The 17,487-nt window shown below is 33.0% G+C and overlaps 1 protein-coding gene across 1 annotated transcript in view; it reads left to right on the plus strand.

Annotated features, from left to right (window-relative positions):
• Positions 1-17,487, plus strand: part of LOC145739777 (segmentation protein cap'n'collar-like) — a 43,089-nt gene that overhangs the window by 24,381 nt on the left and 1,221 nt on the right. Inside the window, exons 4-9 of the mRNA XM_081995152.1 lie at positions 6,533-6,672; positions 6,738-6,912; positions 9,358-9,624; positions 9,677-9,804; positions 11,309-11,411; positions 14,555-15,483. Coding sequence (XP_081851278.1) covers positions 6,533-6,672; positions 6,738-6,912; positions 9,358-9,624; positions 9,677-9,804; positions 11,309-11,411; positions 14,555-15,483 — 1,742 coding nt within the window. The remainder of the gene's footprint in view (positions 1-6,532; positions 6,673-6,737; positions 6,913-9,357; positions 9,625-9,676; positions 9,805-11,308; positions 11,412-14,554; positions 15,484-17,487) is intronic.

Here is a 17,487-nt window from a genome sequence, read left to right on the forward strand (position 1 = left end):
AGGCATTATTCGATCTATATGTTTATGTAAAACGAACGTTATTTCCAGCTTATTCAGCTCCTTTTTGTTTTTACAAAAATTTAATTTAATTTAATTATTTCATCATGGTAATTTTGAAGGTATAAAACCTTTTCAAAAATGAACGTTCTTTGCCGTGGAATCAAGCCTGACACGGGGTAGGTATTCTGAGAAACATTCGTATAAGTAAAACTGTTAAGTCATGGCGTATACTGGGCTGAATAAAAAGTTATATTGAAGGCCCAGTACCTTTTTTGGCTGTTTCATTTATACCGACACCTGCCTTTAAATTACTTAATTTAAAACTTTCAACGCACCTTACGGCTTCGCTTTTTAATGGAGACTATTTTTTTCCTTATTTTGTCCTTATTAAAATTGTGAAATATATAATGAAACGAGTTATTATCAATTTTCAGAGGGTGGAAATAAATAGTACATTTTAAAGTGTTTGCTATAGAATTTTTTTAACTCTGGTATATGTACAGAGTGGTTGAATATACACAGACTTAATTTAAGTTGCACCCTTTTATAATTCAATTACTTACAACAGCTTTTATTATTAGTACTTTCTTGGCAATAAAAGCTATTTTCAACGGGGCTTGGTATCTTGGTAACATAATATTTTTATAATAAACGATAAATTTTTGGATTTTAAGGTAGGTATTCTGGTAATCCTTAAAATTTAACGTGCTTTTTGTTTCGATGGCATCATTAGCCTCGGCAGTAGACCATATCTATAATATATTAATAATTTTGGTTTGCTGCACATTCAAAACGTCTAAAAACTCATATTGTATCCAAATTTATGATTAATGATCTAGGGTTAGGCATAATAGATATAAAGGTATGCCCAAGAGACCTTGCTGCATGACTCGGTCAAATTAGTTTTGATCTTGAAAAATGAAATAATTTCGGCCTTTTGGGATCCCTTAGGTTTATTCCTCACTATTATCCACATCTAGGTAGAATCTACTATAGTATTTCTAAGCAGTCAGATTCTAGTCCTGCACATTTTCAACAAACCTAATTAAGTGCCCCGACAATACTGTATAGCAGTTTTGGCTTCACACAATTATTATTGCCTTAACTATTTGATAAAAAAAAGATTTGAATCAAAGGCCTAACTATTTGATTATATTGGAGAGTCGATAGGAATTCCTCGAAAAAAAAAAGGACAAGTAGCACTTGTTCCGACGTGAATCGAAATACGAAAGGGCCCATCACTCTATTGTAGTGGGTAAAGTGTCAAAAATTACATTTTCTATGGTCGGTCAAGAAGGTAAATAAACAGTGGATGACGTTGATGACAGCAGTCCACATTTAAGAGAGCTCAAAAGGCACTTGAGACTGTCTAATAACATTTTAGATAATAATCTTTTTGAAACATAACAGAAGTAGCGCAAAAATTAAATTTCAATGGCTTAAAGGGATAGCGATGGGCTGGAAAGGATTTTACTTACACGTTTTAACTTGAGATCGTATAGATTAAAGCGAAGAATAAAAGGCTGAAAAGGAACAAATCTTGCAATCTCTTCAAAATCAATTTTGTTTATTACTCGTTTAAAGTCCTTCTTAATTTCCTGTGTTTTATTTCGTAACTTGAGGGATCCATAGCGAATTTTGTCGAAAAAATCTTTTCTCTCGTTTCGCATTAGCAATGGTTTTTCAAGGGCAAACAAGAACAGTGGTAAATTGTCTTTTTATGGTTTATAATGTTTTGTCATACCTTGTTTAGGAAAAAACATCGACACTCGTACATAGCGTAGAAACTAAAGAGAATTTTGTATCGATATTGATTGGATTTGCCGACATTGTTTTTAACATAGGTATTTCCAATTGTTCGTGGCATTGGGAATACCTTCAGAAGAGTCTAATTCAAGTATATGAACATTTATTACACAAAATAAGATGCTATACTAGTACTTCACATGGTTTTCCTTCTTTCAGTAGATTTATTAGGCGATATTTCGTAAAAAAAATACAAAAATAACAAACATTTTATAACATTTAGCAATTATTATATGTATTGTTTTGCTTTATCTTTCATTAATTAACTCAAGCAATAATAACATTGTATTTTATTGTCCTGACGACGATCTAAATGCAATTGAAAAAGTGAGTGATGAATTCAAATATAAAACGAGATCCTTTCCGGTTTTTTTGTTTGTTTCATAGAGCTATATTTAAAAGTACTAACAAAAATGTTATTTGCATTCAGACCTGTTTTTTTTTCTTTTTTTTACAAAATTAGGTAAGCGTAATTTACTGAAAATAAAAAAACTGATTTTGTTATAACAAAAAAAGAGGGCTTGCACGACACTGGAAGGCACAGAAAACCATTGGCAGATGTAATTTTTAAATCAAAATCATTAGCGGTTTGTTGGAGCGGCAGAACCGTATTGCGAGAGAGAGACAGGGAGAGGGAACAGAATGGTTCCCATTGGCGGTTTCTTTGATGGTGCATTCCTTCTACGCGTAAGTGACTTTCAGGCCGAACGAAATATATCTTTCCGAACCAAGAAATTCAGTTTAATCATCCCGCCTTAATTGCGCATAATTAACTTTTTCAATAATAATTCATATGTCTAAATAAAAACAGAGGTGGAGTTTAATAAAAAGTAACGGCGATTCGATAATGCTACTTGGATTAATTAAGATTACATTGTTTAGTTTTAAATATCAGCTCTTAGGACGTAAAAAATGTTAAGTTAAAGTAAAATGCTGAAACATAGTGATAGAGTAAATATTAGTAAAAATATATACCTGTATAGGAATGTATAAGTATGTAATTATATTATATACGTAGCGCTGGTAATTCTTTTGTATTCCCGACCATTGTAAGGAAAGGTAAATATAATATCTAATAATAGCCTAAAAAGTAATAACTTTTACTTTCGTTGATTTGTGATGCCTTCATTTTGGTAGTTCTGTTTTGAACTTAAATTGTTTACTTTTCAACGCCAGATGAAATTGTTACAGATGTGGTTATTATAACGATTTCGGCAATAAATTACTTTTTGACCTTCTCAGTTTTTTATCCACGAAACTATTTCGCAACAACTGGGTCTGACAGTTGGTTTTCAATTACACCTGCCATTTCTAAGCTGTTTGTGAAATCGAGATAACATTACGCAATTTCTCACTTGCATTTCCTAGTTTAAATTGATTTTAATCGTAAATGACGATTAGACAAGACGTCAGAAATATAATCTAACCCAACAATCGTAGGTCAGTTGGCAGTCAATTCCGTATAAAAACTTAATTGCTTGAAAAGGCAAGTAAAGGGAGTTTCTAATGAGAAATGATGTATATAAATTATTATAATCCTATTACGCTATAGGTTGGGTTTATCAGTATTTGGTGACTTCCATACTGATAATATGAAGAACACAATAATAATAGATTATTTACATTACACCTGTTAATCCAAACTGTTATATGCATACCTAGTGCCAAAATAAAATTGGAATTTCGTTAACTTGTCATCCTTGGTCAGCATAAAAATTGTCTAGTCATTTTTGAAAGAAGTAATTGTATTAACATTACCCGTCGCATACTCAGTCGCTATTCAAATAGCTTTTTATTTTGTTAACTAATCTATGTTTATCATTTATTGCTCTAGTTTTTCTATTATTTGGTTATGTTTACTACAATTGTACTAAGCAGGTTTTATACCGCAGTGTGAACTCAATAAATTAAATCTGAAAAACTAATAATAAATAATTAACATTAATTGTCAATTTGGACATATCTTTGACTTACCTACGATAAAAATTTTAAGTAATTCAAAAAACACTGCAAAATTGCATATGGTCTGATATCAAATATGTCTAATTTTTTTTTCTTTATTCTAAAAATGCAATAACCATAATGAATTCAATTATGTATACTGTAGTACTTTTGTTCCATGTTGAGTTGTTTTAGTTACAAGATGATAAATAAATCCCGAAACATTTTGTGTTTATCATTTTAGTCTATAGCCAATTTAATGCGAATAACTTTTTACAAAAATAGTTTTTACCAATAATGACTATCACATTAATGCGATTTGGGTTATTCACTAGTTAGTCACCTTTGGAGTCATTTGGTGGTCTATGCTATGCAGGACAACAAAGTTAATCTTTTTAAATGCATCCTAGACTTAATTTCACCAATTTAATGGATTATTTTGCTAAAGTCAGCCAAAATAAGTACCTACTTCAGAGTGATAAAAGAAATATAAAAGTCTCTCTCCTAAACTTATATTTTTGCTTAAACTATATACCAAAATAACCACACTGGGTTGGTTTTAATTACTGTGTTAATGCGAGATTCACTGACCATAGTTTTAACTACATTTAATTAGTTATTCACATTAAATTGGCTTATTTTCAAAAATTAAAAAAGTAATAGGAACTGTTCTTACAGGGAGTAGGATTACCTCTAACCTAGTAAACTCACTTGGGTGGTAAAATCGTTTTTATCGACAGCTTAAGATACAAATTTGGGGTGTGTAAAACGATTATCATATTTGACTTGAATCTATTTAACGCAAATACATTTATAAAATAAATGGGTTTAACTTTTTAAAGACCATGTTAGATTTTTTTTTATTTTTGTTTCCATGTTGATCATACCAAATTTATTATACAATAAAAGTTATAAACCGGCCAATTAAAAGTATGAAATCCTCAGAAGAACAAAATTATGCTACGTTCGACATTCAAGCCAATACTGATAATGTGTCAAATATGTCTGTCGATTGTCTTAATTAGAGTAAAAGCTTGACACATAAAATCTTTAGAAATGTCATTTAATTAATTTTATTAAAAAATGCCTAGTTATGGAGCACTGATGTGTTTTTAAAAACAATTTGTAGTTTCGAAAATAGCTGCAAAACGGAAAATCGGTCTATCATCCGCCAAATATAAATAAAAAACACTGTTAGATATCGTTTTAGTCTCTTTTAATTAGTTACTTATTTTAAATAAACAGGTTTTCTTGTAAATTTTATTAGAAGTTTATTAGAACCTCACAAAAAATAAGGAATATCCGATATTCCTCGGCCATTGTAATTACGTAAAATTAGACCATGAACTGGGGTGGAGAACTAAAGGCCCATAAATATGTTACATTTTATTGGGTCGGACCAATGAGATGGAAGTAAAGTTAATACCTTCGTAAGGGGAGGGGGAAAGATACCATGCTGGTAGGCTTTTTAGTCACGCTTATTCCTCCGTCGGGCGATCATTATATTAAGCTTTCGACCACTTGTTTTTTCTTGGCCTTTGTTTGGTCATCCCATCCAATGAAAATGTTCCAAATTGCTTGTGAGTGCCGGTTTTTTAGTTAGTTTTTGTGACAATTTTGGGAAAACGTTTATAATAATAAATTGGATAACATTATCAAGGTAATTTTCTTAAATATTTGATTTTGTGCGGTATTTGAGTGATACAATATGAAAGGGCCACCAAATACTGCATTTAAAACTATAAAATAAATTTGAGAACCAATCTAATGTTTTGATTGTGGTGGAACATCGGTTTGTTGCCATATTCATGGAAAATATCGATATTCGTAAAGTTGCAATTATGTTTTGATACGGAATAACCAATGTTGAGTGTTATTTTCTTTTAAAAGAAAGAAGAGTCAATAAACGTAGTATCATCTTTGTTTAAATAAAATCGTAATTATCCAAGAATAACCATTCGCAAATTCAAATCCGACTTAGAGCATGCATAGAAAGTCAATCAAGTATCAAATCACGCAATCAAGTTTCTGATTGTAAAAATAATTACCTTTATACCGAGACCGGGTACTAATTTGAATAGTTAATAGATCTTATAAGCTGTCAATAACTTTATCGGCTTTTATATCTGCGTATATCCTGGTCGTTCCGGAAAAAACATATAATTGCATTTCGCCTTTTGCAGTTGTTATTAATAAACAGCCATTTTGAATGAAAATTTAGAAAATTAATTTAAACGGCTGTTCAATAGAAAGTTGATGAAGTCGACTAATAACGAAGATCTTGTTTTTATTTAACCATCTAAAGAGTAAGACTGCTCCAATTCCTCGGGGCACCCATCCTTAATAAAGTGAAATGTTAAGGCTTCCTACTTTTTCTACTAGTTACAAATTGTTTTAAAATTATTCGTTATTAAAAAAATACGGACTGTTATTAATTATGATTAATTAATAGTAATACATCCACTGGCATTCGTAAACAAGCATGTAACTGAACATTTTTAAAGAAAAAGGAGTTTTCTTTCTGTAATATTGTAATATTGCGGTAAAAGGCATAGTTTAGACTATTGTTTTCTTTTCTGTGTTATTTTTTGCTTAATATCTATTTTGATAAATCTGAAAATAGTAAAAACCATTCAAAACCCACATATACAATGGAAATCGGTAACATTACCATTCTACTAATTCGGTCATGTTGAAAGTTTAAGTATTGTATAAATTAAAATCGATATATAATTACCGCCACTGAATTTGTAACACTAATTGTCGTTACTTTCTCAATTTACAGGAGAGTATGTGATAAAAGGAGAACTTGGGGCCGAGGCTAATTCTTCATGCGACTTAGGAGACCTTGCCTTACCCCTGTCCGAATTCTTTCTAGATGAAGCTCTAAGTTTAGTAGAACTTGACGATGATAATTCGCAACAGGTATTGTTTTACCATTCCTGGTTAAAACTGGCCGGTTTGAAAAACGCATACTTGCATGATTATAGAAAAATGCCTCTGGGCTGTTAGCAAGTCTTGAGGCTCTAGAAGAAAGCAACAAGAAACCAGGAGAAGCTTCAGAAGCAAATGCTACTGGCAGCGATTTAGGGGACGAGTTTGATTTGTTTGCAGACATGATTCAAACACCCCAGTTTCACCACCCTCATCATAGGGCTTTTTCAGGTAAGAAATAAAAAAAATTGCTGCTTTTTGAATCATCGCTCAGTCAAAAGCACCGACGCATGAAATAAGATAAACACTCAACCATGACTACTTACCAAATAAATTAAGTAAGGAAAACTACCATTATCTCCAGTTTTTTTGTAATTGGAATGTAATTTAAAAAATCTACCGAACCCTTAATAAATTCATTAATCGTTCAGGATCAATTCGAACATTCATTGTATATCTCAGATATTTCTATTATAAAATCTTCAATTATTTTAAAGACATGCCTTCGGAACTGTAATATTATGTGGAAAACAGAGAGTGAAAAATACGTTAATATTCGCATATTCACATATATCATATTTACATTTTAATGAAGTATTCTATGACTGAAAGTAAATGAAAGTTTAGATAAAAGAAGTATGTTTAAAAACCCATTTTGTACTACGTAGTTAACAAACACATATTCAACCAAATGATAAAAACAAATGTTGATTTAATTTGTTGAATTTTAGTTGCAAATATTTAATTATTTACTTTTAAAGAACTGGGGAATATAGAAGGGGGAACAGCCCTATTTAAACTTTAAAGAAACATTATACAAACTTATTTACTCTGGTTATAGATACAATTCATTTTCAGTTAAAATATTATTTTTATCCTTCGTCATGTTATTGAATAGATAAAACCACTATATAAGAACATCTTGGTATTTTTATAAGTTAAAAATCAACCTATTTTAAGTTTGTACATGAGATAAAACCTGCTGTAAGTTCGACGATCAGACCACCGTATCTAGAGATAATTTTAAAAGTTTTAAATAGGTACGTGGCTGTAATTATTCGTCTACACCAGTAAATCTGTAAGAAACTAACTCATTTAATAAATCATATCTTGAAAATAACCGCTACCACAAAGCGCTTTAGAAACGCATAGTAAAAATTTCAAAGTGTATTTTTATTATGACAAATGAACTGCGGAGTCTGAGGTAGTGTCTCCTTTTGTTACTTGTGGGTTCCTCTTGTCAAATTATCATTCGGCGAGGGTTTTAAAGCGCCATCATCAGTATATTCATCTTTTATGAAAGTCGCATTGTTAGGTACCTGTCCTAACTGTCAGTGCAGGTGTAAAATGGTAAAGGTTCACAAAAGAACTCCTAACCACATAGGGTTAATTTGTTAAAACAACAAGGGATTCAATGCTATGTTAATCCCGTTAATCGTCGTTCAAAAGTAGAAAGAAGACAATTTCCTTCTTGTTACTATTATAATAGGGTATAAATTAAACTTAAAAATTTTGAAATTTGAATCACACACATTTACATTTACAATATTTTCCTAATTTTGTTGACCAAGTTAATTGAAAGTTAACATTCTCACAAATCTAAACTTTAGTACATATCGTTAGAATATATTATGAATAATGAAAAAGTATAATCGAGGTCATACTTAGTCTTTAAACAGATCAGACGGATGTCGTATAAGATGGAACCCTCGTCACAAGAATTAAATTAGAAAATAATCGTATTTCTATGTTTGATGTTGAGTTTTGAGGTGCATTTTAACAAAACCATCGTGACATTTAATTTATTAGGTGTTAATAGTTCTCATACGAAATGTCAAATTTATCGATAAACTTTACTGTAATGGGTTTGTAATACCTACAGTGTAATAATTCTTCACTAGCTTCGTGTAGGGTACCTCTAACTAACGATTCACATTGTAGTATTGGTACTATAATATCACAATAATATTGATTTTAAGGGAAACAAAGCACTTTGTGGGAAGCTGGGTGAACCCTGCTGGCAGTCGCTCTTATCTTTTTAACTGTCCAAGTGGTAGAGTGCACTTGAGTTTGGGGTATTACTGAACAAAAATCAAGATGATTGACATCCGGTCGGTATTTTATATAACTTATATAGGTAAAAAAATCGATTTTAACAAAATTAATTACTATTTAAAAAATCTTTTGATCGGTGTGCGGATTTATCGGTATATCATGGCAATTTTTCAAATAAGTTTTACGCCACTTTGTATAATGCCAGTCTGACACTTTCAGTAGATATTACAGAAAAAAAGTGTTCTCAAACGCAACTCAAAATAAACTTGAGAGATTTGTTGGCTATGGCTAGTTTTGTTTATTTGTCAACCTTTAGTTTGATTAGACGTCAATTTTGTTGAATTAATATAAAAATGTTTCTCACAACTTGCAACATCTCGAATCTCGTGAATTTAAAGCTCCGACATAATATGTTTAAAGAATTTTTTCTGTTTATTTTTGCAATTTTCATTGCAGCGATCCGTTATCGTTATGGAAGAATCTAAGAAACAAAATACTAAAAAATTTCATTTTCAGACGTTTAAAAAAACTAATTTTCTATATCTTAGCCATTTAGCTATAAATCCCCTTAATCGAAAGTCAGTCTAAAATTGTGTTTAAGTCCTCGATCAAGTTTCGGAGCAAAAAGTAACGATTGCTATTTTCAGAGCCGCATGCCTCTCGTGCGCACTGTAAGCATGGAGCAGCGCTGGCAAGACCTGGCAAATTTATTGAGCCTCCCCAACCCCGGCGAGATCCACCCCTTCGGGGCTCACCACGCCCTCCCCAACTATCCCCACCCTCATGCTCACCCCTCTGCTTACGATACCAGGGGCGTCCTATTGCATAACGCTACGTTGCCTACACCTATGGGAGATTTAAATAGTACGATGCCTTATGGAAATTTAGGTTAGTTCTTATTTACTTTAATTTTATAAGGATTTATTGAAGTTGAATTTAGGTGGAACTATTGGAAATGCCGTAGCCACATCGATGAATCTTACGAACAGCAGTGAACCAATGGGCGAATCAAGCACGGCTCCGCATTACAAATTAGAGCCACCTTCCAATGACATGATGTATTATCAGGTAATTTATTTATTTTTAATTTAAGATTTGTATGTTTATGAATTGAAATCGACATTATCACTCCAAAGTTAGGATATGTATATACAGGGTGTCCCGCGAGGTAAGGGACAAGGTTTCACTACATGTTCTTTAGGTGAATTTGAGTCGAAAATGTCTTATAAAAAGGGTCCCCAAATGCTTCCTTGCCAAGATATGATTTTTTAAAATTTAATAGTGTTATTGTGCCGGAAACTACAATAATTCCGAAATAATATTTTATTTAACACTGTGAAAAAACCTTTTTACAATAATTGTTCAAAGTGTCCACCTTCATATTGTAAGCATAGTTTAGCCTTTTTAATGATGTGGCTGATACCTTCCCCATTTTTTCCCAACACGGTGGTTATTTTAGGTCGTCAGCGATATTATTAATTTCAGCGATATTACTAAACTCTTCATATGTATCGAAAAGTATTAGTCCATATGCCCACAGTGGAGTAGTGAGTGTGAGAAAAAACAAAACTCGGAGTCGATCTCCATAAAATATTTATTAATTAAGTTGTTATCTGCCTAACATGTTTCGGGTGTATTCAGACACCCATCTTCAGAGGCTTAACTAGATCACTAGTCTGCTGGCTGTCATTCTACAAGGGGGGACAGCTGAACCCAGATGTACTTAAGTGTACTTCTTCATATGTGCTTATTTACTATACATCACTAAAATCAGAATAAAACGTACTATTTTTTGGGCTAAAAATCCAAACGAAACGTCGTGTGGCAAATTTGAATCATTGGGAAAAAGTGGCAATAAAAAAATGCTTTTAGTTTTGGGATATTTCTTCAAATAAGGTTAGAAATAAATAAAAACAAAAAATATAAATTTTCAGTTTTTTTTCGGATATCTTCGAAAGTACTAGGATAATCGAAATTTTTAAAACTGCATTTGGTTTAATTTTGGCTTTAAATTGCGCAACTTTGCCCCAATTTAAACTTTCTCGTATCTCTCGTAATCCCAATGGTGAGGGTCGAATTTGAATTACCCTGTATATATTTCAGTAAAATTATTAAAGTCAAACAAATTTGTCACAAAGGCAGACAGCATATTATTGTAATTTCCATTTTATCGGATATGTTAAGGAAGTCAAAACTCTGCACTAGTTAAATTCCAATTAACCTTTACTTCTGATTTGTTACGTGTACAAATAACTGGATCACAAAATCGCAAATAAAAAAAAATAACAAAATAAAGTATAATTGAGAAACTGATAGATAAGGATTAATATACAAAAGTGCTTGTTTTAATTAATTCCATTATTTTACTCAAACCCCTAGACCCTCTTGTGAAGACGATGAAATATATAGCTTTCTTCGTGATTATTCACGCTGAACTCTATCAAACAAATATGTAGAAGTATTTTTGTGAAATGGACCTTTTTGCCGTAATCAAAAACACCTGAATTATATCTTTTACAATTTGTCTTTCACTTACCAATTATGTAAATAAGTTATTTTAATGTGGTTTAAGAATAACTCAGGATCGGAATTTGCTAACAACCAGACTGATGGTTTCTTATCTAATTTGCTTAATGACGAAGATTTGCAGCTGATGGACATGGCCATGAATGAAGGTAAGTCTAGCTATTTTTTCCAAATACTTAAAATAGTAGGTACATATATATTTTTTTAAATGTACTTATAAGTTTTATAACAAAGACAAACTGAGAGACGAGAAAGTGTGAAACACAATGACGTGAAGTTTAACTGTCACAACTGGAAACCAAAATTTGATCTGTAAAATGTCAAAACTGTTGTTTAGCGAGTCACAACACTTGCCATCTACGATACGTCTTTAGTTGAGATTATCGTCTATTCCTTTCGAACAGTATCAGTGAAAAGGGCTTGAAAAGTACAAATAAACCCCGATAATATGGTGAACGGTTTTTTCCCACTTTTATTTTTAGTCTAGCTTTTTTCAATTTTAATTAGTGCTTCAATTGTATTAAATCTTTGAGTTAGTTAACTTCTCAGAACCGCGTTACTTAAGTTTTTTAAACCAGAGAATACAGATATGACCCTGAATTTCTGGCACATAATATCGCTCGCTTGCCAAATATTCGGCAATTTGAAAAAATTTTATAAAAAAGTTTGGTCACTTTTATCCCTAGTTTAATCGGCCTTAACTGGAATTGATCGTAGGACGATGTATCCTGTAAAAACTCGAAATTAGGTCGCTATTTAACGTATGTTTTGTCAGCAGAGCCTAAATAATAGTCTTGAAATAGCCAAGTCATTGTTGAATGTAGATAAAAATAAAACGGCCGAGTCTATTTTGGTTTGATCCAGTCAAACAATTTAGTGCATTGTGTTCGTTTTTCTAACAGGTGGTGTCTATATGCGAAAATTTTGAATCGTCCTTAAATTATATTCGCCGTTTGCTCAATTGATTAGTATTTGTCTGCAAATATAATAGCAGTTAATAATTAGGGTGGACACAGCTTCCTGTGCATATAGTTAATGAAAACCTCGTCGCTAGCTGGTTATCTGCGTTGCTGGCATTGGGAAAAATGAGGGATACTAAAAAAGTGTCTGGCAATTTAAAAAAAATGTGTTACGTGAGCAGTGCTGGTGCTGGTTCCTGTTACTCTATGTTTAGTCTATTCGGTTGTAGATATGTTTTACCCATATGTTTTACTACTGTAAGTACGCCATAGTTTTATTCTGAAAACGACGACTTGTTCCCATATAATTTGGTATAATTCTGTTTATCTACAGCAATAAAACAGTTAACATCACTTAGAGTAACCGAGTTGTTACAATGTAACGGATCAATTCTCGAAAATTGATAACAGAGAGTATCAAGAAATAAGGACAACGGGTCAGATACGTTTTGATCAAAACGCAAAATATTCTGTGGCACTGATGTATCCCATTATAAGTTCTAGGAATGCAATGAGAATATTCAGTGTAGTAATATAAACTGCAGTTCATATCTGCTTAAAAAAGTTTTATAAATTTGTAGAATTTACGTTACGCATTTCATACCAAGTAACAATACTACTGATAAGCAAGATAAAGGCCCAAATGTTTTTTCTTTTTTATTCTATTTATACTCAAACTATTTAAAAATATTCTAACTAAATTTATTACTTCTTTTATTGCAAATTTGTTACCAATTTTTGTCATAAATCAATATGTAAAGTCAAAAACTGACAGTCATTTTTATCAATATTATTATTATAGTATCTCATACGATGAGTGTTATCAGTTATTAAGTCCAACGTTTTCTTAAGTACTTAAACATGGAAAATTTAGTCTGATTAGGTACCTATATTAAATGAAGCAATTGTAAGGTTTGGATCAATTGTAACTACTTATACAGACGGTTATTTTTTATTTCCGAAACGTCATGTTTACTAAAACGCACGAAACTTATCTGAGCTACTGAAAATAGCTTAGTCATTGAAATTAAGAAAAATATATATGTTCGTGTGAGATAAACCATTATCCAGTACTGGTGCCTATCAGTGTTAACATTCAAATTACTTGTTAGTTCGTGTTGCTGACGATCAGTAACGAATTTTTTCTCAGTTATTGCGGTTTTCAGAAAGTCACCTCGGCAACGTCGCTCGCTTGTGACACTTATCTTATTTTTGATAACAGATATTTTAATTTAACTTTATCATAGCACCGGTTTTTTATCTACGTAAATCTTCTTGGCAACTTTTGAAAATGAACGGAAATTCTACTTTGATAAGTTAAACGAGCATATAGTCGCGACCACTTCTCTGTTTCTACTACGTCAAGTTTTCTGTTAAATTTTTGGTACTGGTAGAAAATCGAACGTTGTATCGTCAATTTTAGAAAATAGTGTATTTGCTTATACTTCTTCGGTTTTCTGTGAAAGTTATGCATCCACAAGGGTATAGAAGCAACGAATTGGAATTGTTCTCCCTCTGTTCTTTGTTCCTTTACTTCTTAAAAATCATGTGTTATTGTCGTTGTTGTTGTTGTGGTATTTGTTGTTGTGGATGTAAAATTTGAACTACATAATTTTTCTATACCGAAATACCTTCTGTGGAAACGGATCCTTACGTAGGTTTGTAGTTTTTGTCCCAATATTAAAGAAATACTTATATAATCTATTCAGTTTCCAGTATTGACGTATTCAGTTATGCGATAAGACTATAAAGAACCAAAATTACGTCGGCGAATTTGATACTCGTTTGTGTTACACTACTAGAACATTTTTCAGTAATTGACTAAAAAATGTTTAAATATAGTACGATTTTTAGGACAAATTTACAATTCTGGTCGATAGTTTTTTAAGGATTTTTTTACTAACCTATTTAGAATACAACGGTATTGTCTCTTATTTGACGAATGGTTTCATTCATAATATTGTCAGAGTATTAATAATCAATTATTCTAAAAGTAACGTAGTGAGTACAAGCAAGTACAGTTGGTTGGCTCCATGTCTATTCTTTTAATAATAGTAAAATGAAAATCAATTTGAATTTTTAGAAAAACCAGGGGCAGGCTGATTTTGCAGTGACATATAGCACATGGTATGGTACGGTACCTGTTTTAATTAAACTATAGGGTTTTACAAAACGAGGACTTAAATATAGAAAATTATGATATATTGTTGTGTATTCTACAACATAACTTATCCTACATTAAACAACTGATGTGTAATTGTGTCGTACGTCTTTATTGATCGTTTTCTTGAAATATTCAACGGAAATTTAATGTTTTGAATTATGTATTTCAGGGATGTACACAATGCGCATGTTGGAAAGCAACAACACTGTGAGCAACTTGAGTATGAACGCAACACCAGTAGGTACCACTACCAGCATTTCCCGCCATGACATGGAACGCTTGGATACATCTAGTGACAGCGCTGTAAGTTCCATGGGTTCTGAAAGAGTACCTTCGCTTTCTGATGGAGAATGGTGCGACGCCGGTTCAGATTCTGGTCACACCACTACTGGGGAGCACTACCCCCAAGATTATCAAAACAAATACCGCCCGTTTGATTATAGTTACTCAAACTTATCTGAAACATCCCGTATGCCTCCTGTTGCCCAGAAAAAACACTTGATGTATGGAAAAAGATTTCACGCTTCGGGTTTTACAGAGTACAGAGACCCCGTTAGCAATTTTCATCAGGAAAATACTACATCGAGAGCTAAAGTACCCGAGGTAAAATATTCCTGTTCTTCTGAGTTTGGACATGTTCCTAGAGTGGACCATATTCAACACAATCACACGTACCATTTGCCCGCTGAAAATTCGGGTGCCATGCAACGACCGGTGTCTAGAGATAAGGGAAAATCGCGAAAGTCCGAAGAAGAACATTTGACTAGAGATGAAAAGAGGGCCAGGGCCTTAAACATTCCCATTTCCGTAGACAACATTATTAATTTACCCATGGACGAGTTCAATGAACGTTTGTCTAAGTACGACCTTAGCGAGGCTCAGCTCAGTTTGATTAGAGACATTAGAAGAAGGGGCAAGAACAAGGTCGCGGCACAGAACTGCCGAAAGCGAAAACTTGATCAGATTTTGAGTTTGGCCGACGAAGTGAAAGAAATGAGGGACAGGAAAATGTCGGTCATAAACGAACACAAATACTCTATGGTAGAACTGAAACGCATGAAAGACAAGTACCAGCAGCTCTACAGACACGTTTTTCAGGTAAGCGCATTTGCTAATGTTTGTTTAGGCTTATTGGGTATTATTAATTACTATCATTATGTTAAGAATTGTTGTGCGTTTTACTTATCAGTAATTTATTTTTGTCTTGAATTATGTATTTCAGGGATGTACACAATGCGCATGTTGGAAAGCAACAACACTGTTAGCAACTTGAGTATGAACGCAACACCAGTAGGTACCACTACCAGCATTTCCCGCCATGACATGGAACGCTTGGATACATCTAGTGACAGCGCTGTAAGTTCCATGGGTTCAGCGCTGTCACTAGATGTATCCAAGCCTTCCATGTCATGGCGGGAAATGCTGGTAGTGGTACCTACTGGTGTTGCGTTCATACTCAAGTTTCTCACAGTGTTGTTGCTTTCCAACATGCGCATTGTGTACATCCCTGAAATACATAATTCAAAACATTAAATTTCCGTTGAATATTTCAAGAAAACGATCAATAAAGACGTACGATACAATTACACATCAGTTGTTTAATGTAGGATAAGTTATGTTGTAGAATACACAACAATATATCATAATTTTCTATATTTAAGTCCTCGTTTTGTAAAACCCTATAGTTTAATTAAAACAGGTACCGTACCATACCATGTGCTATATGTCACTGCAAAATCAGCCTGCCCCTGGTTTTTCTAAAAATTAAAATTGATTTTCATTTTACTATTATTAAAAGAATAGACATGGAGCCAACCAACTGTACTTGCTTGTACTCACTACGTTACTTTTAGAATAATTGATTATTAATACTCTGACAATATTATGAATGAAACCATTCGTCAAATAAGAGACAATACCGTTGTATTCTAAATAGGTTAGTAAAAAAATCCTTAAAAAACTATCGACCAGAATTGTAAATTTGTCCTAAAAATCGTACTATATTTAAACATTTTTTAGTCAATTACTGAAAAATGTTCTAATAGTGTAACACAAACGAGTATCAAATTTGCCGACGTAATTTTGGTTCCTTATAGTCTTATCGCATAACTGAATACGTCAATACTGGAAACTGAATAGATTATATAAGTATGTCTTTAATATTGGGACAAAAACTACAAACCTACGTAAGGATCCGTTTCCACAGAAGGTATTTCGGTATAGAAAATTTGTGGTTTGGGAGGTCACGTACGCATAGATTCATTGGCATTTTATGTAGTTCAAATTTTACATCCACAACAACAAATACCACAACAACAACAACGACAATAACACATGATTTTTAAGAAGTAAAGGAACAAAGAACAGAGGTTCTGAAAGAGTACCTTCGCTTTCTGATGGAGAATGGTGCGACGCCGGTTCAGATTCTGGTCACACCACTACTGGGCAGCACTACCCCCAAGATTATCAAAACAAATACCGCCCGTTTGATTATAGTTACTCAAACTTATCTGAATGTATGGAAAAAGATTTCACGCTTCGGGTTTTACAGAGTACAGAGACCCCGTTAGCAATTTTCATCAGGAAAATACTACATCGAGAGCTAAAGTACCCGAGGTAAAATATTCCTGTTCTTCTGAGTTTGGACATGTTCCTAGAGTGGACCATATTCAACACAATCACACGTACCATTTGCCAGCTGAAAATTCGGGTGCCATGCAACTACCGGTGTCTAGAGATAAGGGAAAATCGCGAAAGTCCGAAGAAGAACATTTGACTAGAGATGAAAAGAGGGCCAGGGCCTTAAACATTCCCATTTCCGTAGACGACATTATTAATTTACCCATGGACGAGTTCAATGAACGTTTGTCTAAGTACGACCTTAGCGAGGCTCAGCTCAGTTTGATTAGAGACATTAGAAGAAGGGGCAAGAACAAGGTCGCGGCACAGAACTGCCGAAAGCGAAAACTTGATCAGATTTTGAGTTTGGCCGACGAAGTGAAAGAAATGAGGGACAGGAAAATGTCGGTCATGAACGAACACAAATACTCTATGGTAGAACTGAAACGCATGAAAGACAAGTACCAGCAGCTCTACAGACAC

The sequence above is a fragment of the Ips typographus genome, unplaced genomic scaffold (assembly GCF_016097725.1).
Source record: "Ips typographus isolate SLU unplaced genomic scaffold, UJ_Ityp_2.0 IpsContig44, whole genome shotgun sequence".
NCBI classification, from domain to species: Eukaryota; Metazoa; Arthropoda; class Insecta; order Coleoptera; family Curculionidae; genus Ips; species Ips typographus.